The 25,620-nt window shown below is 42.1% G+C and overlaps 1 protein-coding gene and 1 pseudogene across 3 annotated transcripts; one reads left to right on the top strand and one right to left on the bottom strand.

Annotated features, from left to right (window-relative positions):
- Positions 1–1,923: 1,923 nt before the first annotated feature.
- Positions 1,924–25,620, top strand: LOC106606298 (uncharacterized). Of its 2 annotated transcripts, XM_045719745.2 has the most exons (4): positions 1,924–2,240; positions 2,440–2,476; positions 19,342–19,522; positions 20,546–25,620. In XM_045719745.2, exons 2-4 carry the CDS (start codon positions 2,465–2,467, stop codon positions 21,478–21,480), a joined length of 1,128 nt encoding a protein of 375 aa, XP_045575701.1. In that variant the 5' UTR covers positions 1,924–2,240; positions 2,440–2,464; the 3' UTR covers positions 21,481–25,620. The 2 variants fall into 2 exon arrangements, with proteins under 2 accessions (XP_045575701.1, XP_082832200.1); XM_082976074.1 differs by lacking the exons at positions 1,924–2,240; positions 2,440–2,476 and having other exon boundaries at positions 11,551–19,522.
- LOC123743382 (uncharacterized) lies at positions 9,227–11,105 on the bottom strand (annotated as a pseudogene). Its single transcript, XR_006770141.2, has 7 exons — positions 11,089–11,105; positions 10,910–11,003; positions 10,436–10,770; positions 10,162–10,345; positions 9,793–9,914; positions 9,437–9,568; positions 9,227–9,334 (listed from the first exon to the last, which is right to left on the bottom strand). The product of XR_006770141.2 is annotated as an uncharacterized LOC123743382 (transcript).

Raw genomic sequence — 25,620 nt, 5'->3', positions numbered from 1 at the left:
TAAAATAGACAAACATACTTTGATAATGTAATGTGTTGTCAGTTGGACAAAACAGGACCAAAATACACATTAGGAAAAGGTTAAGATCATCGAAGCAAATGAAAAAGAGTAACGGACCAAGTATGGACTGTTGCCAGAAGGTGAAGAGTGAAGAACATTTTGACTCTGACTCCAATATTATGTGAATGCTATAGGCCCATAATTGTATCAATGAATCTAGCCAAAGTAGCAAGCCTTGAGTCACCACTCAGAATTTTATAAGATGCAAGTGTCTAGGTTTACCATTATGCATTTATTAAACAACTAAGGGACAACGGCTAATATCTTGCAATCAATGACCTAGCATTAAAGGTAAGAATCTCTGGATTAACCATCTAATGTTAGCTAAATGTAGTAATGAATAAATTGGCTACATTTCTTTCAATTGACAATTCTGTGACCTGTCATGGGCAAGTTTTAAAATGACACAATACCTGTTAGTGATGTTGTCAGCTAGAGATGATTTGCAGGAGCTTTTAAGGGATTTGTTTCATTGCATAATGTCTACTTTCATGCTAATTAGCATTAGTGACATTTGAGATTAAAGAGAGCCGACTATATTTATAAAAGTCACCTTGTCCGAGAGATTTTCACGGTAATCAAAATGTCTCGCCAGGGAAAGCCTATGGGAAATCTCCTATAGGGGAAAAATGAATGTTGGAAAACAATTGGACCATTTCCCATTTGGCCACTCGGTTTTATGGGTATTATGACTAGGCCATGTGATGCTCTAAAGAGAACTAGTAATGGCATCTTTTTATAGGCACTAATTTTGCCATGGTTCGTTGGGGAAAATGTAACTGTGTTTTTGTAGGGTGTTTGGATAAATGATGAAAATAAGGACTGTTGTAAACACACGTTTAGGAGATCTTATTAGTTTTGCTCCAATCTTTATCAGCTAACGTCACTTGTGAATTTAAGAATTTATTTAACTAAAAAAGCATATAAATCACAAACACTACATAATTTATAAAGGTCATATTAACTGAATGTTATTATCTCATAGAACAAAATGTATAAGATCTCCTTAGCCTGTGCTGACCTTATTTTCAGTGTTTATTCCAAAACCCACATTTTTTCCCCCATTGGGATGGCTGAACGAGCCAAAGGTAACTAATTTCCGAGTTAAGCTGAAGAGCTCATATAGCTTGACATGATTTGTTTACGGTGGGGAGATACTTTCTGTATAAACACGAATTCCCTTCCTTGAGTACTTCCTTCCAGCATCCTAGATGTGAGAAGTGTGCAGGAGGACCTGAAAGAAAGGAATGTGTAGTATTGATGTAAAAAGTTGTGTGTGTAAACTGTAGGGGTACCATGATGCTGGAGATCAGACGCGTCCGGTGAGAGAAAGACAGGTTGAGGTTACCAGGATAACAGTAGTGCAGAAGGTGTTGTATGCTGAGGCAGTGAAGAAAGTAGTAGAGGAAGATGGCTCCAGAGGGATCCTGAGAGCATCTCTGTGATTAGGCTGAGGTCAATGGAGAGTGATAGGAATAACATGCTACAGAAAGTTTTTTTGTTTGTTGTTGGTGTTCATGGCCATGGTTGTCAACTGTACCACAGGAATAGAATGTAAATCATAGTGGATAGATGTGGTGGCAGCTGCAGAGAAGTACTTGGGTGTACAATATTTTACTGCAGAGTTACAAGGTGTTTTGAACGATAATATCCCGTATTTTCAGGCTGCTGGCCTGGTGTAGGATCAGAGGGACAAAGTAGTGGAATATTGATGAGGTTGTAATGGGTGTAGGGTTAGTTGGTTTTTCACAAAATGTAATGAATTAATACTACAGAATAGTAGGCAGATACACAGCCAATTCACTAAGTGGCAGCACGCACCAATAATAATTGTTTGCGGACCGCCATAACTCTAAAGAAGAAGACCACTTCCTCCACAGCTCTGCTCTGCTCGGTGAAGCGGAATAAGTATACATCCACTGACTACTGTGGAGGTTGCATTGCTGTAAATGCTTAATGGCCACCGCAGACGTCGGATTGAACATCAGATTTTACTGGTCCGCTGCACGGATAGCGCTGCTGTAATCAGTCTGGTATTTTATAGGCTTCCCTTACTGGGCCTTAGAGAATTACAACTATCTGTACTGTCGAAGAGGACGTTCCAACAGTCTCGGGTAGAAGTAGACGATAACAGGATTCTTGGTGAAACGGGTGTTGAACGTTTTATTGATTTAGATCAGGTAAAGTCTTATCCAGGATCTTTCTGAAGTAAGATTAGCCTACATCAGACACTTATTTGTCACAATTTAAGTCGAGTTTTAATATTTAAAAGGACGTGTGATTGCTCTGGTCTAGCTGTTTATCTGAACGCTGTAACAAAGAAAGTAACTGTAGTGTAGGCTAGCTACAGATTTACTGTCACGTTTTTTTTATTTGAAGAAACGCTGAAGAAAGAATAGCTTCCATGATGGATCGGGTAAGTTTGATTTACTTTTATTAACAGTATGCCTACTGTGGTGTATAACATGTCTAGGCCTAGTTATCATCTTTGATCTTCCATATCCATTCGTTTCATTTGAACAGCTGGACAACATAAACAATGATGGTAATAAACACCAGGGTTGTTTTGTCCTTCAGCAAAGTAGCCTACTAGCCTAAAGCACACAGATTGAAACAAGGCAATGAGCAGGTTACGTCAGAACCATGGAGAAATAATGAGGCTAAAGCTACACCTTCCTGTACCGGTGCGTGGGTAAAGTCACCGGGAAGCCAAGGCAGAAAAATAGCCATATTACAACCTATGTGTTGTGATAATTGCGTTGTTTGCTCTATAACCTGTTAGTTCATATGACTTGACACAGCCCGAGACAAGAAGGTGGCAGAATAAATTCAACCACACCCTTTGTTCAATCATAAAACCGGAGAAGAACATCTGTCCAGTTGAGTTCACAAAACATGTTGCATGCAACAAACAGTTACACGACCTACAGAATGGTCAAGCAAATTAGGAATACTAAACAACTATTGATTTAGAGTTACCGCAAGTCGAAAAGGAAACGGGTGCTGCCTCCACTATTCAAGAACCACTTCAACATCATCTAATTTAGTCTTCTAGAGTGACAACTAAAATATACCAAAAACCAGGGGTGCAACTTTCACTGGGATGGAGTGTACATGCCCCCCACATTCTGAAATTGCATTTTTGTCCCCCTCAGTTTTATCATTGAAATGTGATACAACATGAGGTAGCGGTGTGCTTTAGGACCACGCAGACCCCTCCGAGTGTCGGAGCCGTCATAAAAAATTTAATCATTATGTCCACCCACTTCTAAAACCAAAGATGTGCCCCTGCCAAAAATGATTTAGCCCGATCAACCTAAGCTTAATATGATGCGTCCATCCAGGTTTGTGCAAGTAGAAAAAAAACATGTTGACTCACCCAACTTGTAGAGAAATGCAAATGCCATCTTCCTCTGTCAATAAGAACACGCTTTTTGTTGTTTTTTTTTGCCCAAGGCTACCTGGCTAAGATGCTTGCACACTAGCCTTGTAACTTATATTCATGGGCAACGATGTGCCAGGCCAGCTAGTTAATATCCCCTTTTCAAATGATTACTCTTTTTGAGAAGTAACTGTGAGATGCTTATCTCACTACACTGTCCCCCAATGTTTATTTTATTGTTTTATATTCTAGTCGTGAGTGTTAAGTATTTTCTGCGCCTACTTCGCTAAAAGTCTTGCATCTGAGTAAAAGGCCACTATAGCTTCCATAAAGTGACCATTGGACTTAAAATGTTTGACAAAATTTGTAGGTGCAACAGTTTTTATCAAATGTATAATTTATCACTCTCGTGCACATTTATGTCCACTAAGAACCATCGACGTATTACCTTTTTTGTAGCATTTCTGCAAATGCTAACTTGCCAAATCTCAGAGTTCTATCTAACCCGGTCAGCAACTTGGATGCTTGGCAACAATACAGCTGCTATTAGCTAACGTTAGCTTGCCTGTCCACTGTCCAGCAGCTAGCCTCTGTAGCTAGTTAACACAAGCTGAAAGTAGCTAGCTAACAAACAGGCAAAGAAAGGCAGCTAGCTGTAATTGTTTATGGAAGGTTTGTTACACATATAACTTCAGCCATTATCTAGCTAGCTAGTTAGAACCAGACAATATTGACACAGAAGGTAGCTAATGATAGCTAGTTCACATCCAAATGCCAGTCCTATATTTTTGCACAAAACATAGCAACATCAGTTCAAAACCAAATTGTCACGCTGCTACCTTACAATGCATGCAATCAAATGGACTTTTGCAACACTAGCTAGCGACTCCATAGACCAAGCTATATTTAGAGCTAACCATATTTCACTGTCAGACAGGACACAACTCAAACTGTAGCTGAGAAAACAAATAGACATGTAAACAGCATGTTGTGCACTGCAGTGAGCGAATGTATGCTTGCTAGCATCAGGACAAACTCACCAGTTTCAAACATCCAGAATAAATTCCAGTATGCTCCTTCTCCTGTCTTCTTGACATTTTAATCCAAATCTGTTTAGATCAACAGTGGCCAAACTAACAACTCTGTTATTTCACCGGCTTGATTATTTTTACAGCTCTGATCTGGATGCTGGACTAGCCCATGTGTTGGATATTTGTCAACAACTCTGCCATGCACTGCCATTCCAGTGGAGTGGTGCCAGGGGTGGGGGCTACTAGGGGCAAGAAAATATGTTATGAATTATGTATTCTTTTGTCAATGACATGTATTGCTAAAACAAAGGTTTAAGGAAATACAGGCAGGCACCACATTGCAACAAGACGAAAAACGCTCGGTCAATTAATTATGATGGTCTTGTAAGGATAAAAGCAAAGCTTGCTTTCATATACACTGAACAACAATATAAACGCAACATGTAGAGTGTTGGTCCCATGTTTCATGAGCTGAAATGAAAAAATCCCAGAAATGTTCCATACGCACAAATCTTATTTCTCAAATTTTTTTACATCCCTGTTAGTGAGCATTTCTCCTTTGCAAGATAATCCATCCACCTGACAGGTATGGCATATCAAGAAGCTGATTAAACAGCATGTTGATTACATTAGCTGGGGACAATAGGAGAATCTAAAATGTTCAGTTTTGTCACACAACACAATGCCACATGTCTCAAGATGAGGGAGCGTGCAATTGGCATGCTGACTGCAAGAATATCCACCGCAGCTGTTGGCAGAGAATTTATTGTTCATTTCTCTACCATATTCCGCCTCCAACATTGATTTTAGAGGCCTCACAATCATGTGGGCGAGCGGTTTGCTGATGTGAACAGAGTGACCCGTGGTGGGGTTATGGTATGGACCGGCAAAAGCTACGGACAATGAACACCATTTTATCGATTGGCAACTTGAATGCACAAAAATACTGCAACGAGTTCTTGAGGCCCATTTAAAAAAAAAAAAACAAATAAAATGTTTATTATGGTAGCTGTAACCAACAGATGGATATCTGTATTCTCAGTCATGTGAAATCCATTGATTAGGGCCTAATGAAGTTATTTCAATTGACTGGTTTCCTCATTAACTATAATCATTTAAATTGTTGCATGTTGCGTTTTTATATTTTTCAGTATAAAAAAATTAAAGCTTGAAAAGGTAGTGGAATGGGATTAGTGTGGTGTGTGTGTGACAAATCCTTTTATGCAGTAAAAATCACATTGTGGAAGCACATCTAAGAGTCTGAATTGGGCTCTTTGAGAATGTTTGGCTCAAAAGCAACCTGCATAATCATTGTTTGAAGTACAGTAGACCAACATAGTAGTAGGTCAAAGCTGTGTGCTGGAAAACCTTGGTAGAGCATGGGTGGGATTGTGCTGCTCATGTGAATCTTCTTTTTCTGCCTCAGACCAATGCCTACTTCTCACTTAAAACAGTTTTTTTTATTCTTACAATAAATAGATGTCTTGACTGTGATTAGGGCACTGGAATATAAGATTGTCTACTAAATTGCAAATCTACTGTAATGTTGACTACATTGGAAAAGTTTAATTTCACACTTCAAAGTTCTTGGTTATTGTGGAAATTGACCCACTTATTATGTTTACTTTGTGCATTTTGCCTACGTCATATCGCTGAGTCTACCTTTTAAACTCAGAATATGCTATCCTGTTCTTTGGAAAGCTTTTCGTCTCCTAATGTTTTTTAATTCCTGCTTTAAGATTGTATTAGACTGTTTAAAATTTAGTTGACATGCGTCATTGTTGGATTCTTCTTGAATAGGCCTACCTCAATCCCGGCAGTGTGTTAACTTAATTTAAAATATTTAACTTAATTAATGACTTACTAGATTCATTAAAAAAATGTGAAGACCCTGGTCCTTCCCCCACCAGCAGTGCAGCCACCAGTCCCAGGGGACCCCTCAAGGAGGTATAGTTACAGACATCTGTAGGGTACATTGCTTTATAAAATAAGCAACAACCACCTAGACCAATTCCAGGATGGAATTTAATCAGATCATTTTTACCATGTTTTATAGGGTTAAATAATGGTACACAGCAAAAAGTCCAGTGTTGAAGTAACTCCCACAGAGTTGATTTCAACACTTTGAGGGTTTATATAGGTCCACACTCTCCAGAGTTAAATTAACACTTTTAAAATAGTTAAACATTTAACACTCTGCCAGAGTACCTTTTTTAACTCGCAAAACAGAGTTAAAGTAACACTAAGGGATTAGACATTTATTTGTGCCTTTTCTCCATGCAGTCAGTTGAATTAAAACATTGTGAATGAAGGTATAATGTACATACTTTCATCTGAAACATTGTATGAGCTTTGAATATCAAACGGTTTATGAAATTTAAGCTCAGACATTTTTAGTAGACATCTTTCCACACTTCGTAATACTCTGAATGCATGATGATGGTCATCAAAATTCTCTGTAAATACCTTGTTTGTCCCCCAAAAAATTGGATCTTCAACCAAAAGTACATCACTTATTTGACAAAAGACTGGCATGTCTTCTTCCATTGCACTGCAAATAACTAGTCCAGCTTTATACTCTACACCATCAACTTTAACCCAACTAGTTGAGAAAACATCTTTTGACAAGATCATTTCAAGCATTTCATTGTTGACGACATTCTCATCTCTGAAGAGAAAAGATTTAATTGGCCCATACTCATTTTGTTTGAGGGTGAAGGTTTCCCAGTGATAAGCAATGGTCATCTGATGCTTTTTAGCAAGCGATTTGGTTATGTTTTTGTTTTAAAAATGTCAATCTTTAAACAGCTTGTGTTTGGCCTCAAACCTCATTATATACGTGGTGTATAAGGGGCAACTTTCCTTATAGAAGATGGGTAATGGATCATAAAATGATGCTTAGGTATCAAGTTTCTATGTGGATACAAGTGCTTAAATAGTTTGTGGTCAACAATCAAATGCTTTAAATATATTGTCATACCTAGAGTGAGAGAAGGTGAAACAACTATGTTCATTATTTGAAGTAACAACAGTAACAAATTCCAGTTTTTGTTTCCTGCAGGAATAATGTCACCAAACAACAGTGGGATGTTTTTCACAAGACACAATGTCTGAATAGAATTCAAACCAATGCCATTGCCAACACTCTCCAAAATAATCTTTGTAGGACTATTTTTTTCGTTCTAAAAATCCATAATCAAAACCATAAATCCTGGAAAGCAAGTCCTGTTCTGACAAAGTGTTGTGTGAGATATCCAAAAAGCAATTTGATCTCATACTGAACCACACCCTCAAGAAGATCATGCATGATATCAAATGAATAGTTATTACAAACATGGAAATACTTCAATGAATTAAGTGTAGATCTTTTTTTCAAACCATAAAGTGACTTCAATTGTGGGTTTTCCTGGAGAGACTGGCAATGCATTTCAAACATATCTTTTCCACAAAGGACCACCTTAGGATCATCCCCACTGTATACCGTTTGACAATCATTCTTCTCAATCAAACAAAGGCGACAGAAATGACGGCTACTGAATGACTCATTAAAACCAAGAATTGTGTGCATCCCTAGATTATCTCCAGTGATCTGACAGATTGTACCATATACCTGCTCATCTGAAAATGGAAGACTTAGCCCTTGGCTTTCTAGTTTTTTCAAATCATTTATCAACGGTTCTAGTATAACATCAAAACCATACTTGTGCAGATCTTGTGTGAAAAAGTGTTACCAAATGAATGTTCATCAAAACTGGATTAAATTTTGGGGGAAAGTTTCTTACAACAAAATAAAGAGCCAATTTTATGAATTCCACGTTTGGAGCCAAGGGGTTTGGCTGTTTCAAAATCATCATAGTATAGTTGGTTTTGTAATGCATGTCTGTTAGCTGTAAACAAAGGGTGGGTTTTAAAATAACTTCCATCAAAAAAGTCTGTATAAGTGTCAGTCTCTGATCTACACTCTTTCTTTAGCAAAACACATGTCTGGATTTCTGCACATGAACTTCAATGTTTTTAAAATCGGCACATATATAAAAGTATCCTTCACAGGTACTTGATCATAAGTACCGGATTTCTGATTTCGCCTGTTGTCATATCTCACTCCCAGTGTTATTTCTACTGGCTCGACAACTCCCCATTTTTGGTGGTAGTATTTATTTAGTTTCCATTCTGTATTAGGTTTGTGAACGGGTTTTCATAATCTTCAAAAGATTCATTTATCACAGAGATGTTGGGGTCAGTTATAGGTAAAGCAGAAATAGCTGTATGCTTTGCTTGTGAGCGAATCTCACTTGTTAGTTCTTCCAAATCTCCTACAATTGAGGATACCAAACTGTTGGAAATCCCACTCCCCTGTAATTTGGCCACGATGGATGCACACATTTCTTTAGTTGGATCTTTAGTAAGTCCTGAATCATTGCTCTCAGAATAAACACTGAAAGAGCTACATTGATTTTGTGGATTAAATGTGTCCTCCAAAGCATGTGCCTGAGATGAAGTTGCAACTGGCTCACTAGATGAACATGCAACAGTTGAAATTTGAGCAATTTTCTGAACATTACTATGAACACTATTAAGGTGCTTCCGAAAACCTGTATATGTTAGGAACTGATGCCTACAGCCTTGCTGAGAACAAAACTATTTGAACTTGGGTCCAGGATAGTAACCATGTTCAACTCTTAAATGTGAAATCAACTTGACTGCTGGGATAATATTTCTGACACATGAAACAGGTAAACATTGTTATAGCTTCTTACTCACAGAGTGAGAGTGCTGCTGGCTGGTTAAGCAGTCTGGCTCTCAAGTCTTTAACTCTGGGTGACTCCTTCATTTTCCCCACATCAATGTTATACACTGTTGTCTGAAGGAATGTGTAAAAATTCACAAGTGCCACATCGTAAGACAAATTAAACACAAAATGTGCTTTGAAAAGTTCATCACATGCCCCGAGGGAGCGGTTTGCCTTAAATGGGATGAGACGCTTATCCATTGTGATGTAGAAGCTCTCAATCTTGCTCTTCTGACGCCCAACAGCGAGGAGGTACGGCTGCAGACCCTGCTGGTTGCGGAGATGCTCCTCCAAACTGCAGCATGACTAGGGTTGAGATCAGAAAACTGAAAATTAGACACAAGAATAATGTGCAGCCACAGAGAACTACATTATAGAAGTGATTATTCAAACATCTTTTCATTGGCTAGTGCAAGATGGGAATGAAGACTTAATTACAATTCCATCCACTTTTTAACAACCCTAATTTACATATGTGGCTAAGAAGGTGACGTGACAAATTATTATAATCACCTTAATAATATAATTACCTTATGAAAGACAAGTCTCTCAACTGCATCACATGCACACATTTTTGGAGACTTCAGTCCCCCTGGAGGTGGTGGAAGGAGATGTAACAGCAACAACAGGGAAGCCATTTCTTGGTCGTAGGCTGAGGACAAAGAGTCACAAGAATGAACTGAAAACTCTTCAAATGTAATACTTTTAAAGTTTGAATGAGAACAGGGAGTCATTATGAGAACGTTTTAAACCGTCATCCATCTATTAGTCACATTTATCCCAAAAATCAGATCAACGTTCAGAGATACACAGAATAAACAAATGAAATATTATTGCAGTTATAGTTTAACTGCAATTATAGCAAATTTATTAAAATAAAAAAAAAATAAACAACTCACTTGTTGCCTCATCAAGATCACTTCCTGGGGGACTTTCTGCTGACTGCACCAAGCGACGCAACTCTGGTGTTGAGGTGAGCCGCTTAGCCTCTTTTATGACATTTGGCTTGAAGAACAAATCCCATTTCTGAAGAAGCCTGGAGGATGTGTCGCCATCAAATAGGAGAGTGAAGTCTTGGTCCACCTTTAAGAAAGAAGATATTGTACTACTACTACTACTTCAGGAAATACTTTCAAATTTCAAGCCATTCTAAACATCTTATCCCAAACTTACCAATCCTTTTGTATCCAGGAATCTTGGGAAGCTGGAGAGGATATCAACACTTCTGCCTGGGTCATTAACGAGCTTCTGACGGTGCTGAAAGGTCTCATCTTCTGGGAAATCAGGGAATTGTCTGTGGTATGGTTGAGCAAAGACATGGCCTCTTGGCAAGCATCACCATCAAGCTGCCTTTCAACATTAACAGTCCTTTGGAAATTTGGGCCCCCTGGAGAAAAGTCAATTGGGCTATTTGGTGGCAATGCAGATCCTCGACGAATCTTCCTCTGGACTGTTTTCAGACGCCAAGAAATGTATCCTGTGCTGCTTGCAGCATCATAGAAGTGTTCCTGAAATGAAAAAAAGAAAAGAAATGCGTTGTCATACCAGGCTCATGAGAAATCTCACGGAATTCAAATATCAATGTCGTCCACACAGTTTTGTGTCACAACATGACATGAAAGACTTAACAATAATAATGCCTATTACATAGCCCTTCTTGGAGTATGGATCTTTGAGGGAAGGGAACAACATCACTATCCCACGTGCATAATCTTCTCTGATTGCTTTAGTGGGGCGGTGCCTGAGAGGAGATATTAAATTAGTACATTTATGCAATGGCCATGCAGTTATTTGGCACAAATAAAAACAATGTGAAACAAACATACCCATGATTGTCAATCATGTGAGCCACCAGGATGTTAACCATTTTTCTTCTTGCAGCATCTGTTAGGGTTGCTGTTGTTTGGTACTCCTGTAGTACTTCTTCACCCCCAGACTTGCCTCTTAGCACAGCTTCAATCAACTAATAAAAAACAAAAACATTAGAATACAAAACATGGTGATAAATAGCTTTTCTAGAAATGTGAAAGCATTAAGAAACCTGTTCAGCAGACACAGCATCACGTGTATCCTCAATTCTTTGTCTCTTGCTAGGGACATCATCTAGGATTATAGTTGATGCACTTGAGCTGAAGCTTGAGTCAGACGTCTCAGAAGCAGAAGACAAGGAGAAATCAGAGAATTCTAAAGGAATAGAAAAAATGCAAATAATTATATTATGTAAGGTGTAAAGTGCTTTATTATACCTGCCTTGATATCTCACCCTGATCTGAGAATACTGTCAGCACCACAGTGCCTTGTCCAACGAGGTCGCTGAATATTTCTGCATCAACTTCTGTCCCTGTTCCATCCTTGTATATAACTTTTGCATCAGGTAGAAGGAAAAGTCTCTCGATGCCTGGAAAAGATAGTCAGGTCAATCGGAATGGCTGATTTAATTAGGGCCGATTCAAGTTTTCATAACAATCGGTATTTTTGGACACCGATTTGCCCTTTTTTTAACGAGGCAAGTCAGTTAAGAACACATTCTTATTTTCAATGACGGCCTAGGAACATTGGGTTAACTGCCTTGTTCAGGGGCAGAACGACAGATTTTTACCTTGTCAGCTCGGGGATTCAACCTTGCAACCTTACGGTTAACTAGTCCAACGCTCTAACCACCTGCTTTACATTGCACTCCACGAGGAGCCTGCCTGTTACGCGAATGCAGTAAGAAGCCAAGGTAAGTTGCTAGCTAGCATTAAACTTATCTTATATAAAACAATCAGTCAATCATAATCACTAGTTAACTACACATGGTTGATATTACTAGTTTATCTAGCCTGTCCTGCGTTGCATATAATCGATGCGGTGCGCATTTGCGAAAAAGGACTGTCTTTGCTCCAACGTGTACCTAACCATCAACAACAATGTCTTTCTTAAAATCAATACACAAGTATATATTTTTAAACCTGCATATTTAGCTAATATTGCCTGCTAACATGAACTTCTTTTAACTAGGGAAAATGTGTCACCTCTTGCAACAGAGTCAGTGTATAGTTTGGGCCACCTGGCTTGTTGCGAACTGTGAAGACTATTTCTTCCTAATAAAGACAGCAGACTTCACCAAACGGGGATGATTTAACAAAAGCGCATTTGCGAAAAAAGCACAATCGTTGCACGAATGTACCTAACCATAAACATCAATGCCTTTCTTAAAATCAATACACAGAAGTATATATTTTTAAACCTGCATATTGAGCTAAAAGCAATCCAGGTTAGCAGGCAATATTAACCGGTGAAATTGTGTCAGTTCTCTTGCGTTCATTGCACGCAGCGTCGGGGTATATGCAACAGTTTGGGCCACCTGGCTCGTTGCGAACTAATTTGCCAGAATTTTACGTGATTATGACATAACATTTGAAGGTTGTGCAATGTAACAGGAATATTGAAACTTATGGATACCACCCGTTAGATAAAATACGGAACGGTTCCGTATTTCACTGAAAAAAAAAAAAAAGTTTTGTTTTCGAGATGATAGTTTCCGGATTCTACCATATTTATGACCAAAGGCTTGTATTTCTGTGTGTTTATTATATTATAATTAAGTCTATGATTTGATAGAGCAGTCTGACTGAGCGGTGGTAGGTACCAGCAGGCTCATAAGCATTCATTCAAACAGCACTTTCGTGCATTTTGCCAGCAGCTCTTCGCAATGCTTCAAGCATTGCGCTGTTTATGACTTCAAGCCTATCAACTCCCAAGATTAGGCTGGTGTAATCGATGTGAAATGGCTAGCTAGTTAGCGGGGTGCGCGCTAATAGCGTTTCAAATGTCACTCGCTCTGAGACTTGGAGTAGTTGTTCCCCTTGCTCTGCATGGGTAACGCTGCTTCGAGGGTGGCTGTTGTCGATGTGTTCCTGGTTCGAGCCCAGGTAGGGGCAAGGAGAGGGACGGAAGCTATACTGTTACACTGGCAATACTAAAGTGCCTATAAGAACATCCAATAGTCAAAGGTATATGAAATACAAATCGTATAGAGAGAAATATTCCTATAATAACTACAACCTAAAACTTCTTACCTGGGAATATTGAAGACTCATGTTAAAAGGAACCACCAGCTTTCATATGTTCTGAGCAAGGAACTTAAACGTTAGCTTTTTTACATGGCACATACAGTGGGGGGAAAAAGTATTTGATCCCCTGCTGATTTTGTACGTTTGCCCACTGACAAAGAAATTATCAGTCTATAATTTTAATGGTAGGTTTATTTGAACAGTGAGAGACAGAAAAACAACAACAAAACGCATGTCAAAAATGTTAAAACTCTTGTTGGCAATCACAGAGGTCAGACGTTTCTTGTAGTTTGCCACCAGGTTTGTATAGAGAGAAATAGTCCTATAATAACTACAACCTAAAACTTACCTGGGAATATTGAAGACACATGTTAAAAGGAACCACCAGCTTTCATATGTTCTCATGTTCTGAGCAAGGAACTTAAACGTTAGCTTTCTTATATTGCACTGTTACTTTCTTCTCCAACACATTGTTTTGCATTATTTAAACCAAATTGAACATGTTTCATTATTTATTTGAGGCTAAATTGATTTTATTGATGTATTATATTAAGTTAAAATTAGTGTTCATTCAGTATTGTTATAATTGTCATTATAAAAAAAGAAAAAAAAAAAAACCGATTAATCGGTAGTGGCTTTTTTGGCCCTCCAATAATCGGTATCGGCATTGAAAAATCATAATCGGTCGACCTCTAGTCATTATGGGGTATTGTGTGTAGATTGAGGATTTAAAAAAAAAAAAAAAAAACATTTTAGAATAAAGCTGTAACCTAACAAAATGTGGAAAAAGTCAAGGGGTCTGAATACTTTCCAATTCACTATCTTTGACTCTGAATTATTTAAAAGGGATGTGTTTATCTGCCAAAGGAATAAATATGGAGGAGAAATGTCCTGGAGCGAACTCGGGGTCAGGAATACAGGAGATGGTGGCTATATCAGAGTAGAACATGTCATGTAAAAACCATTGAGGAGAGATGCATTTAAAAAAGAATATCTTAATTAAACAAGGATTTGTATTTCACTGTTTGGTATCTTTTTAATACACATACTATGGGACAATGATCACTGAGATCATATGCAAATACTCCACGAGACAAATATTTATGAAAGTTATTAGAGCGATTTCAATCAATGGGGAGTTAACAGGGTTTTTCACATTTAGCCGTGTGGGTTTTGAGATCAGTAGTCAGATTAAACAACGTGTATATACTCTTAAATTGATCTGAGGCCGGGGATAGCCAATCCAGATTCAAATCCCTTAAAATGTCCAACTCTGGGCCTCTCGGGTTGTGCAGTTGTCTAAGGCACTGCTATGCAATCTGGTTTCAGAGCTGGTCATGGGTGCACCTCAGCCACGCTCAAGGTCCTAAACGATATCTTAACCGACATCGATAAGAAACAATACTGTGCAGCCGTATTCATTGACCTGGCCAAGGCTTTCGACTCTGTCAATCACCACATCCTCATCGACAGACTCAACAGCCTTGGTTTCTCAAATGATTGCCTCGCCTGGTTCACCAACTACTTCTCTGATAGAGTTCAGTGTGTCAAATTGGAGGGCCTGTTGTCCGGGCCTCTGGTAGTCTCTATGGGGTGCCATAGGGTTCAATTCTTGGGCCGACTCTCTGCTCTGTATACATCAATGATGTCGCTCTTGCTGCTGGTGATTCTCTGATCCACCTCTACGCAGACGACACCATTCTGTATACTTCAGGCCCGTCTTTGGACACTGTTAACAACCCTCCAGACGAGCTTCAATGCCATACAACTCTCCTTCCGTGGCCTCCAACTGCTCTTAAATACAAGTAAAACTAAATGCATGCTCTTCAACCGATCGCTGCCTGCACCTGCCCGCCCGTCCAGCATCACTACTCTGGACGGTTCTGACTTAGGTATTTGTAGTTGTCCACATATTCTAAGTGCCTGGTTAGACTGTAAACTCTCCTTCCAGACTCACATTAAGCATCTCCAATCAAAAGTTACATTTAGAATTGGCTTCCTATTTCGCAACAAAGCATCCTTCACTCATGCTGCCAAACATACCCTTGTAAAACTGACCATCCTACCAATCCTCGACTTCGGCGATGTCATTTACAAAATAGCCTCCAATACCCTACTCAATAAATTGGATGCAGCCTATCACAGTGTCATCCGTTTTGTCACCAAAGACCCATATACTACCCACCACTGCGACCTGTATGCTCTCGTTGGCTGGCCCTCGCTTCATACTTGTCGCCAAACCCACTGGCTCCAGGTCATCTACAAGACCCTGCTAGGTAAAGTCCCCCCTTATCTCAGCTCACTGGTCACCATAGCAGCACCCACGTGTAGCACGCGCTCCAGCAGGTATATCTCTCTGGTCACCCCAAAAGCCAATTCCTCCTTTGGCCGCCTCTCCTTCCAGTTCTCTGCTGCCAATGACTGGAACGAACTACAAAAATCTCTGAAACTGGAGACACTTATCTCCCTCTCTAGCTTTAAGCACCATCTGTCAGAGCAGCTCACAGATCACTGCACCTGTACATAGCCCATCTATAATTTAGCCCAAACTACTACCTCTTCCCCTACTGTATTTATTTATTTTATTTATTTTGCTCCTTTGCACCCCATTATTTCTACTTTGCACACTCATCCACTGCAAATCTACCATTCCAGTGTTTTAATTGCTATATTGTATTTACTTCGCCACCATGGCCTATTTATTGCCTTTACCGCCCTTATCTCACCTCATTTGCTCACATTGTATATAGACTTATTTTTCTACTGTATTATTGACTATGTTTGTTTTACTCCGTGTGCAACTCTGTTTTATGTGTCGAACTGCTTTGCTTTATCTTGGCCAGGTCGCAGTTGTAAATGAGAACTTGTTCTCAACTTGCCTACCTGGTTAAATAAAGGTGAAATAAAAAAATAAAAATAAACTGCATCGCAGTGCTAGCTGTGCCACTAGAGATCCTGGGTTAGAGTCCAGGCTCTGTCTCAGTGGTCTAAGACACTGCATCACAGTACTAGCTGTGCCACTAGAGATCCTGGGTTAGATTCCAGGCTCTGTCTCAGTGGTCTAAGACACTGCATCACAGTGCTAGCTGTGCCACTATAGATCCTGGGTTAGAGTCCAGGCTCTGTCTCAGTGGTCTAAGACACTGCATCACAGTACTAGCTGTGCCACTAGAGATTCTGGGTTAGAGACCAGGCTCTGTCTCAGTGGTCTAAGACACTGCATCACAGTACTAGTTGTACCACTAGAGATCCTGGGTTAGAGTCCAGGCTCTGTCTCAGTTGTCTAACACACTGCATCACAGTGCTATCTGTGCTACTAGAGATCCTGGGTTAGAGACCAGGCTCTGTCTCAGTGGTCTAAGACACTGCATCACAGTGCTATCTGTGCTACTAGAGATCCTGGGTTAGAGACCAGGCTCTGTCGCAGCCGGCCGCGACCAGGAGGCCCATGGGACTAGCGACTCCTGTGGCGGGCCGGGCGCAGTGCACGCTGACAAGGTCGCCAGGTGTACGGTGTTTCCTCCGACACATTGGTGCGGCTGGCTTCCGGGTTGGATGTGCATTGTGTCAAGAAGCAGTGTGGCTTGGTTGGGGTTGTGTTTCGGAGGACACATGGCTCTTGACCTTTGCCTCTCCTGAGTCCGTACGGGAGTTGCAGCGATGAGACAAGACTGTAACTACTGCCAATTCGATACCATGAAATTGGGGAGAAAAAAAGGGTTTAAAAAAAATTAAGAAAAAAATGTCCAACTCCAAGGACAAAAAAAGTAGACTGAGCATTTGAGTCGCTGGATGCAGGGGCTGGGAGAGCAGTGTTGGCAGAGCTCAGTCTACCCTGATGAAGCTCCCGTCTAAGGAGTGGAGCTGCTGCAGGGGATTTGAGTGGCTGCAATGCTCCATTCTGGGTGTGTACAGGAGGTCTTGGGGTGGCTGCTATGGGGGCAGGAGTGTCCCAGGCTTGTCCTGAGTCGTGAGGGTAACCAAAACTAGCCTGAGAGGGAGGTTGTGGGGGAAATTGAGGAGGGTGGTGTGGAGGGCAGTGTGGCTAGCGACGCTCCAAACTCTCAGCATATGAGGGCTGATTATGTGAATGATGCATGGTGTGGACTGCATCATGTGGGTGCACTACCTTCGACATTGTTTTTGCCAGACCCCAGGGTAGTGGTCGGTGCTGTGCTGGGGCGGGCCTTGTCTGGTAGAGCTGTGCTGGGGCGGGCCTGGTCTGGTAGAGCTGTGCTGGGGGCGGGCCTGGTCTGGTAGAGCTGTGCTGGGGCCGGGCCTGGTCTGGTAGAGCTGTGCTGGGGCCGGGCCTGGTCTGGTAGAGCTGTGCTGGGGCCGGGCCTGGTCTGGTAGAGCTGTGCTGGGGCCGGGCCTGGTCTGGTAGAGCTGTGCTGGGGCGGGCCTGGTCTGGTAGAGCTGTGCTGGGGCCGGGCCTGGTCTGGTAGAGCTGTGACTGAGTACGGCTTGGGCATAGCTCGCTCTGGATAAGAGCGTCTGCTAAATGACTTAAATGTAAATGTAAATAGCTCCTTGTATCTGCATGCAGTTCCTGGGAGAGAAGTGGTGTGGGGGGGCAGTGTTGCTTGCCTGTTCTCCAGTCTCTGTGAGACGCCACAGGATGCAGGTCTAAAGGAGTGTCTGATTTTGTCTCAGGGAGTTGGCGGCTGGTCTGCTGCTCCTGTGGGGTGAGGTGGACTGGCCACCCAGTGCAACATCCTTTAACGTCCTGGCGAAGGTGGAGACTGCCTCTGTACAGGCGTACATTATCCTAAAGACAGTCCAGGCTGAGGGTGGGACAGTAGGCCAGGTGCACGTTGGGCCAGGTGCACTTTGGACCATAGCACACAGTCCCGAGAGAGGCTGGCATTTACCCTCTGGATGGTGGCAGGGTGGAAATCTCTCCTCTGGAGCAGGGTAGACGTTACTGTCTTTGCAAGGGGGGAAATGGTGGAGGCCATCTCTGTCACTCCCCTTAGTGATGTGATCACCCTCTCCTGTTGGGCATGCAGGTCATTGGTCCACGTGTGAATGATGATATGACTTGGGGAGCCAAGCTCGGCCACAGTAGCTCTGTCCGTTGTGGGGCACCATAACTTTGACATCATTTTATTTGGGAAAAGTTGATGCTCTAATATAAACTTGCCATTTGATTGATGGGAGTAATTACAAGCCATGAGATGGGGATGGGGGGGTCGGCTGGGTTGGTGCATTGGTTGTTTGGTTGGATTGGTTTGTAGGTTCTGATTCAGCTGTTGGCCTGGTCCAAGGTGTTTGTGGAACTAGAGTGGATGGTGGTAGCTGAGAAATACTTGCCTTGGCTCATGTAGCTCCTTCTACAGGTCCTGCATGTGGCCAGTGTTGACTGTACTGGACAGTTACTCTCTAAGTCTGCGGACTTCCATCCTGAGAGCCTGGTTGTCCTCCTCAACATTTTTCATTGCACACTGCTGCTCCCGGATCTCCTCCCTATGCTGACGCACCAGGCTGATCATCTCCTCTATAAGATGCTGTGGTACTGCAGGTGTCACGTGTGAGAGAGGCATGCTCAGGGCTGTGTCTGCTGCAGGTGATGGAGGGAGAGGGACACTGGGGACTACATACTGGGGCACAGAGGGAGTGGAGGCTGTTGTAGGTGGTGACAGTGGAGATGTTGTAAGTACAGCAACAAGAGGTTTTATTTAGTTGAAGTAGTAGATCCAATCAATCAGAAATATTTGGTCTCGCCTCCTGAGTGGGGCAGCGGTCTAAGGCAGTGCTAGAGGCATCGCTACAGAACCGGGTTCAATCCCTGGTGCGGCTGGCTTACGGGTGAAGCGAGCAGTGTGTCAAGAAGCAGTGCAGCTTGACAGGGTTGTATTTCAGGAGGACACATGGCTCTCGACCTTCGCCTCTTCCAAGGCCGTACTGGAGTTGCAGAGATGGGACAAGACTGTTAATTACCAATTGGATATCATGAAATAGGGGGGTAATAAATATATATTTGGTCTAATGATATTCTATGTACAATACTTCTGCGGTCAACAGGACAGAACTAGCCCGTCCCCCTCTACCCTGCCAGAGTCCCCGAGTTGCAACTCTCCCGGTAGCGCCTTACTGCAGGGTCTGAAGAGAGTGTCTTCGTTGCTGATCGACTGCAGGAAAACACCAGGGCAGAGTGGAACTTCGAGAGGTGGACACGAGGAAGATGGAGATTTGATTTCATCAAGTAAGAACAATGTTGTATGTGGATTAGACTACAATCTGCTTCTGAAACTTCTGTTAATTGATTGATAAAGAATGTACACTCAATGCCAGTTTATTAGGTACACCCATCTTGTACCGGATCAGAGCCGCCTTTTCCTCCAGAACAGCCTGAATTCTTCGGGACATGGATTCTACAAGGTGTCGGAAATTTTCCAGAGGGATGTTGATCCATGCTGACGTGATGGCATCACGCAGTTGCTGCAGATTGGACAGCGTCACATTCATGCTGCCAACAGCCCGTTCCATCTCACCCCAAAGATACTCTGTTGGGTTTGGTCGCAAACAATGTTCAGATTGGCTGTGGCGTTAAATCGTTGCTCAATTGGTATCAAGGAAGACGTGTGCCAGGAAGACATTCCCCACACCAGTACACCGCCGCCAGGCTGGATGGGTCCATGGGCTCATGCTTTGCACACCAAATCCAGACTGCCATCAGCATGACGCAACAAAAAAACGGGTTTTGTCGGACCAGGTAATGTTTTCCAATCCTCAATTGTCCAGTGTTGATGGCGTGCCCTCTGGAGCCGTTTCTTGTTTTTAGCTAATAGGAGTGGAACCCGGTGTGGTTCTCTTCTGTAATAGCCCACCCGTGACGAGGATCGACTAGTTATGCATTCCGTGATGCCGTTCTGCACCCCACTGTTGTACTGCGCTGTTATTTTTTTGTGGCCCGCCTGTTACCTGGCACGATTCTTGCCATTCTCCTTCAACCTCTCTTATCAACGAGCTGTTTTCACCCACAGGACTGCCACTGACATTGTCTTTTGTTTGTCACTCGTTTTGCCTATTCAAAATTTTAATCAAACCGTAACTGAATGTCTCTACCTGTCTGCCTGTTTTAGGTAGCAAGCCACAGCCATGTGACTCACTGTCTGTAGGTGTACCTAATAAACTGGTCACTGAGTGTACTGTATTTATTGATGATCATTTTTGTTTATGGACCCGTATTTCATAAACCTAGTTATTCAATGTCTTTGTTTCACAGGGGACACACCTAAACGTGGTTATCTCGGTGGGAGGGGCTTATCTGCTCAACTTCAATCACATGTTGCTGACGAGGCAGAGAAGTGTCTCTCCAGGTCAGAACACTTCAAGAAACATCAGCAGAGACGTATAGGGAAGAAACGTCACCACTGCTGCTCTGACTGTGGGAAGAATTTCACTAGCCGGAGTTGCTTCATTATTCACCAGCGGATTCACACCGGCGAGAGACCGTACTTCTGCTCTCAGTGTGGGAAGAGGCACATCTCTGCAGGGCGTCTTAAAGAACACCAAAGAATCCATACAGGAGAGAAACCTTACAGATGCTCACAGTGTGGGAAGAGTTTTGCTCTATCTGGCACCTTAAAATCTCATCTGAGAATCCATACAGGAGAGAAACCGTACTGCTGCTCTCAGTGTGGGAGGAGTTTTACTGTATCTACAGCCTTAAAATCTCATCTGAGAGTCCATACAGGAGAGAAACCGTACTGCTGCTCTCAATGTGGGAAGGGTTTTACTGTATCTAGCGCCTTAAAATCGCATTTGATCATTCATACTGGCGAGAGGCCTTACCCCTGCCTTCGTTGTGGGAAAAGCTTTGTTAGTGCAGGAAACCTAACTGTACACAAGCGGATACATACTGGAGAGAGGCCTTATAGCTGTGATCAGTGTGGAAAGAGCTTTGCTCTAGCTTCCGTGCTGACTTCACACCGGCGCATACACACTGGAAAGAAACCTTATAGCTGTGAACAGTGTGGGAAGAGCTTTGCCGTAGCTTCCTCCCTGACTAGACACCAGCGAACACACACTGGAGAGAAGCCTTATGTTTGTCTATGTGGAAAGAGCTTTGCTCAGTTAGGGACAATGAAAAGTCACCAGAAAACAAAAACGTGCCCTATTTCATCTCCCTCCTATACGGCACCAGTTCCAGATCCCTAAATAAACGATCAATAAAAAACTTCTAGTGAACTGGCATGCATATCCATCTCCCATTGTTAAACATTTGCCATAGTCTGATTACCATGGTAACCTCTGTGGAGCATAATATGCAGCTCTGATCTAGGATCAGGTCTCCCCTGTGTCTATGTAATATCACACATTGGGATTTAAATGGATAAATGTTATCATAGAAGATGTCATAGTCAACCTGTGTGTGTGTGCTCATAAAACTAATCAATGATACGTTGGATAATCGATCAAGACAAGAACTATGCATATTGTCTTGTAACACCGGTTAATGTAATAACTTTTAGATCTGTAATGTAATATCTTGTACCCCAGAAATGGAACGTAAATCACAGAAAATAGATCCTGTGGTGGCAGCTGCAGAGATTTATTTGGGTATATGAGATTTGACTTCAGAAGAGTTACATGGCGTGTTGAAGGGTGATGTCCCGTCCTCCCAGGCCGTTGGGATGGTGCAGGAGCAGATATGGTCAAAGTAGTGGAATGGGGTAGTGGGTTTTTATTGCGTAGGTGGCAGCTGCTGAGAAGTACCTGGTTGTACAATGTTTTACTGCAGAAGACTTATAAGATGTTTTGAGATAAAGAAATATATGTAAACTCAGCAAAAAAAGAAACGTCCTCACACTGTCAACTGTGTTTATTTTCAGCAAACTTAACATATGTAAATATTTGTATGAACATAAGATAAACAACTGAGACATAAACTGAACAAGTTCCACAGACATTTGACTAACATAAATTGAATAATGTGTCCCTGAACAAAGGGGGGGTCAAAATCAAAAGTAACAGTCAGTATCTGGTGTAGCCACCAGCTGCATTAAGTACTGCAGTGCATCTCCTCCTCATGGACTGCACCAGATTTGCCAGTTCTTGCTGTGAGATGTTACCCCACTCTTCCACCAAGGCACCTGCCAGTTCCCGGACGTTTCTGGGGGGAATGGCCCTCACCCTCCGATCCAACAGGTCCCAGACGTGCTCAATGGGATTGCGATCCGGGCTCTTCGCTGGCCATGGCAGAACACTGACATTCCGGTCTTGCAGGAAATCACGCACAGAACGAGCAATATGGCTGGTGGCATTGTCATGCTGGAGGGTCATGTCAGGATGAGACTGCAGGAAGGGTACCACATGATGGAGGAGGATGTCTTCCCTGTAACGCACAGCGTTGAGATTGCAGGCAATGACAACAAGCTCAGTCCGATGATGCTGTGAAACAGCGCCCCAGACCATGACGAACCCTCCACCTCCAAACCGAAAGAGTACAGGCCTCGGTGTAACGCTCATTCCTTCTACGATAAACGCGAATCCGACCATCACCTCTGGTGAGACAAAACCGCGCCTCGTCAGTGAAGAGCACTTTCTGCCAGTCCTATCTGGTCCAGCGACGGTGGGTTTGTGCCCATAGGCGACGTTGTTGCTGGTCATGTCTGGTGAGGACCTTCCTTACAACAGGCCTACAAGCCCTCAGTCCAGCCTCTCTCAGCCTATTGCGGACAGTCTGAGCACTGATGGAGGGATTGTGCATTCCTGGTGTAACTCGGGCAGTTGTTGCCATTCTGTACCTGTCCTGCAGGTGTGATGTTCAGATGTACCGATCCTGTGCAGGTGTTGTTACACGTGGTCTGCCACTGTGAGGACGATCAGCTGTCCGTCCTGTCTCCCTGTAGCGCTGTCTTAGGTGTCTCACAGTACGGACATTGCAATTTATTGCCCTGGCCACATCTGCAGTCCTCATGCCTCCTTGCAGCATGCCTAAGGCATGTTCACGCAGATGAGCAGGGACCCTGGGCATCTTTCTTTTGGTGATTTTCAGAGTCAGTAGAAAGGCCTCTCTTTAGTGTCCTAAGTTTTTATAACTGTGACCTTAATTGCCTACCGTCTGTAAGCTGTTAGTGTCTTAACGACCGCTCCACAGGTGCATGTTGATGAATTGTTTATGGTTCATTGAACAAGCATGGGAAACAGTGTTTAAACCCTTTACAATGAAAATCTGTGAAGTTATTTGGGTTTTTACGAATTATCTTTGAAAGACAGGGTCCTGAAAAAGTGCCATTTCTTTTTTTTTTTACTGAGTGTTACAGTTGAAGTCGGAAGTTTACATACACCTTAGCCAAATGCATTTAAACTCAGTTTTTCACAATTCCTGACATTTAATCCTAGTAAAAATTCCCTGTCTTAGGTCAGTTAGGATCCCCACTTTATTTTAAGAATGTGAAATGTCAGAATAATAGTAGAGAGAATGATTGATTTATTTCAGCTTTTTTTTTTTCTTTCATCACATTCCCAGTGGGTCAGAAGTTTACATACACTCAATTAGTATTTGGTAGCATTACCTTTAAATTGTTTAACTTGGGTCAAACATTTCGGGTAGCCTTCCACAAGCTTCCCACAATAAGTTTTGTGAATTTTGGCCCATTCCTCCTGACAGAGTTGGTGTAACTGAGTCAGGTTTGTAGGCATCCTTGCTCGCACACGCTTTTTCAGTTCTGCCCACAAATGTTCTATAGGATTGAGGTCAGGGCTTTGTGATGGCCACTAAAATACCTTGACTTTGTTGTCCTTAAGCCATTTTGCCACAACTTTGGAAGTATGCTTCGGTTCATTGTCCATTTGGAAGACCCATTTGCGACCAAGCTTTAATTTCCTGACTTATGTCTTGAGATGTTGCTTCAATATATCCACGTAATTTTCCCTTCCTCATGATGCCATCTATTATGTGAAGTGCACCAGTCCCTCCTGCAGCAAAGCACCCCCACAACAGGATGCTGCCACCCCCGTGCTTCACGGTTGGTATGGTGTTCTTCGGCTTGCAAGCCTCCCCATTTTTACTCCAAACATAACGATGGTCATTATGGCCAAACAGTTCTATTTTTGTTTCATCAGACCAGAGGACATTTCTCCAAAAAGTACAATCTTTGTCCACATGTGCAGTTGCAAACCGTAGTCTGGCTTTTTTTATTGTAGTTCTGGAGCAGTGGCTTCTTCCTTGCTGAGCGGCCTTTCAGGTTATGTTGATATAGGACTCGTTTTACTGTGGATATAGATACTTTTGTGCCTTTTTCCTCCAGCATCTTCACAAGGTCCTTTGCTGTTGTTCTGGGATTGATTTGCACTTTTCGCACCAAAGTACGTTCATCTCTAGGAGACAGAACGTGTCTCCTTCATGAGTGGTATGATGGCTGTGTGGTCCCATGGTGTTTATACTTGCGTACTATTGTTTGTACAGATGATCGTGGTACCTTCAGGCGTTTTGAAATTGCTCCCAAGGATGAACCAGACTTTTGGAGGCCTACAATATATAATCTGGTGCAGTCTTGGCTGATTTGATTTTCCTGTGATGTCAAGCAAAGAGGCACTGAGTTTAAGGTAGGCCTTGAAATACATCCACAGGTACACTTCCAATAGGCTAATTGATGTCATTTGAGTCAATCAGAAGCTTCTAAAGCCATGTCATCATTTTCTGGAATTTTCCAAGCTTTTTAAAGGCACAGTCAACTTAGTGTATGTAAACTTCTCACCCACTGAAATTGTAATGCAGTGAATTATAAGTGAAATAATCTGTCTGTAAACAATTGTTGGAAAAAAATTGTCATGCACAAAGTAATGTCCTAACCGAGTTGCCAAAACTATAGTTTGTTAACAAGAAATTTGTGGAGTGGTTGAAAAACTAGTTTTATTGACTCCAACCTAAGTGTATGTAAACTTCTGACTTCAACTGTGTATATATACATATATATATATATTATGAGATAGTGGTATATAGGTGTAGGTTTGGTTGGTGGTGAAATTCTTTCTTTTTTGTGTCACATGTAACATGATTGAAGACACCCACTACTGCAAAGTAGGTGGCAGCATGCACAAACAAAATGTGCAAATGCCATGACACCGAAGAAGACAATTTCCGAATGCCTGACTTCTGTGGAGGCTGCATCGTAGTAAATGCTCTATGGCCAGTGATGTCCTGTCATTCAGGGCATGTGGGGCAGAAAATATATATATATATATTTTTAATTGTTGGCTGTTTTGCATGTTGTTTTGGCATTAATACGTGTTTCATATCAGTTTGCAAACAACTTAAAAAATTTCATGAGTTAATAAAGCTGCATACAAGCA

This window comes from Salmo salar, chromosome 06, assembly GCF_965601325.2.
Source record: "Salmo salar chromosome 06, fSalSal1, whole genome shotgun sequence".
NCBI classification, from domain to species: domain Eukaryota; kingdom Metazoa; phylum Chordata; class Actinopteri; order Salmoniformes; family Salmonidae; genus Salmo; species Salmo salar.
This window is presented reverse-complemented; position numbering and strand designations above follow the sequence as displayed.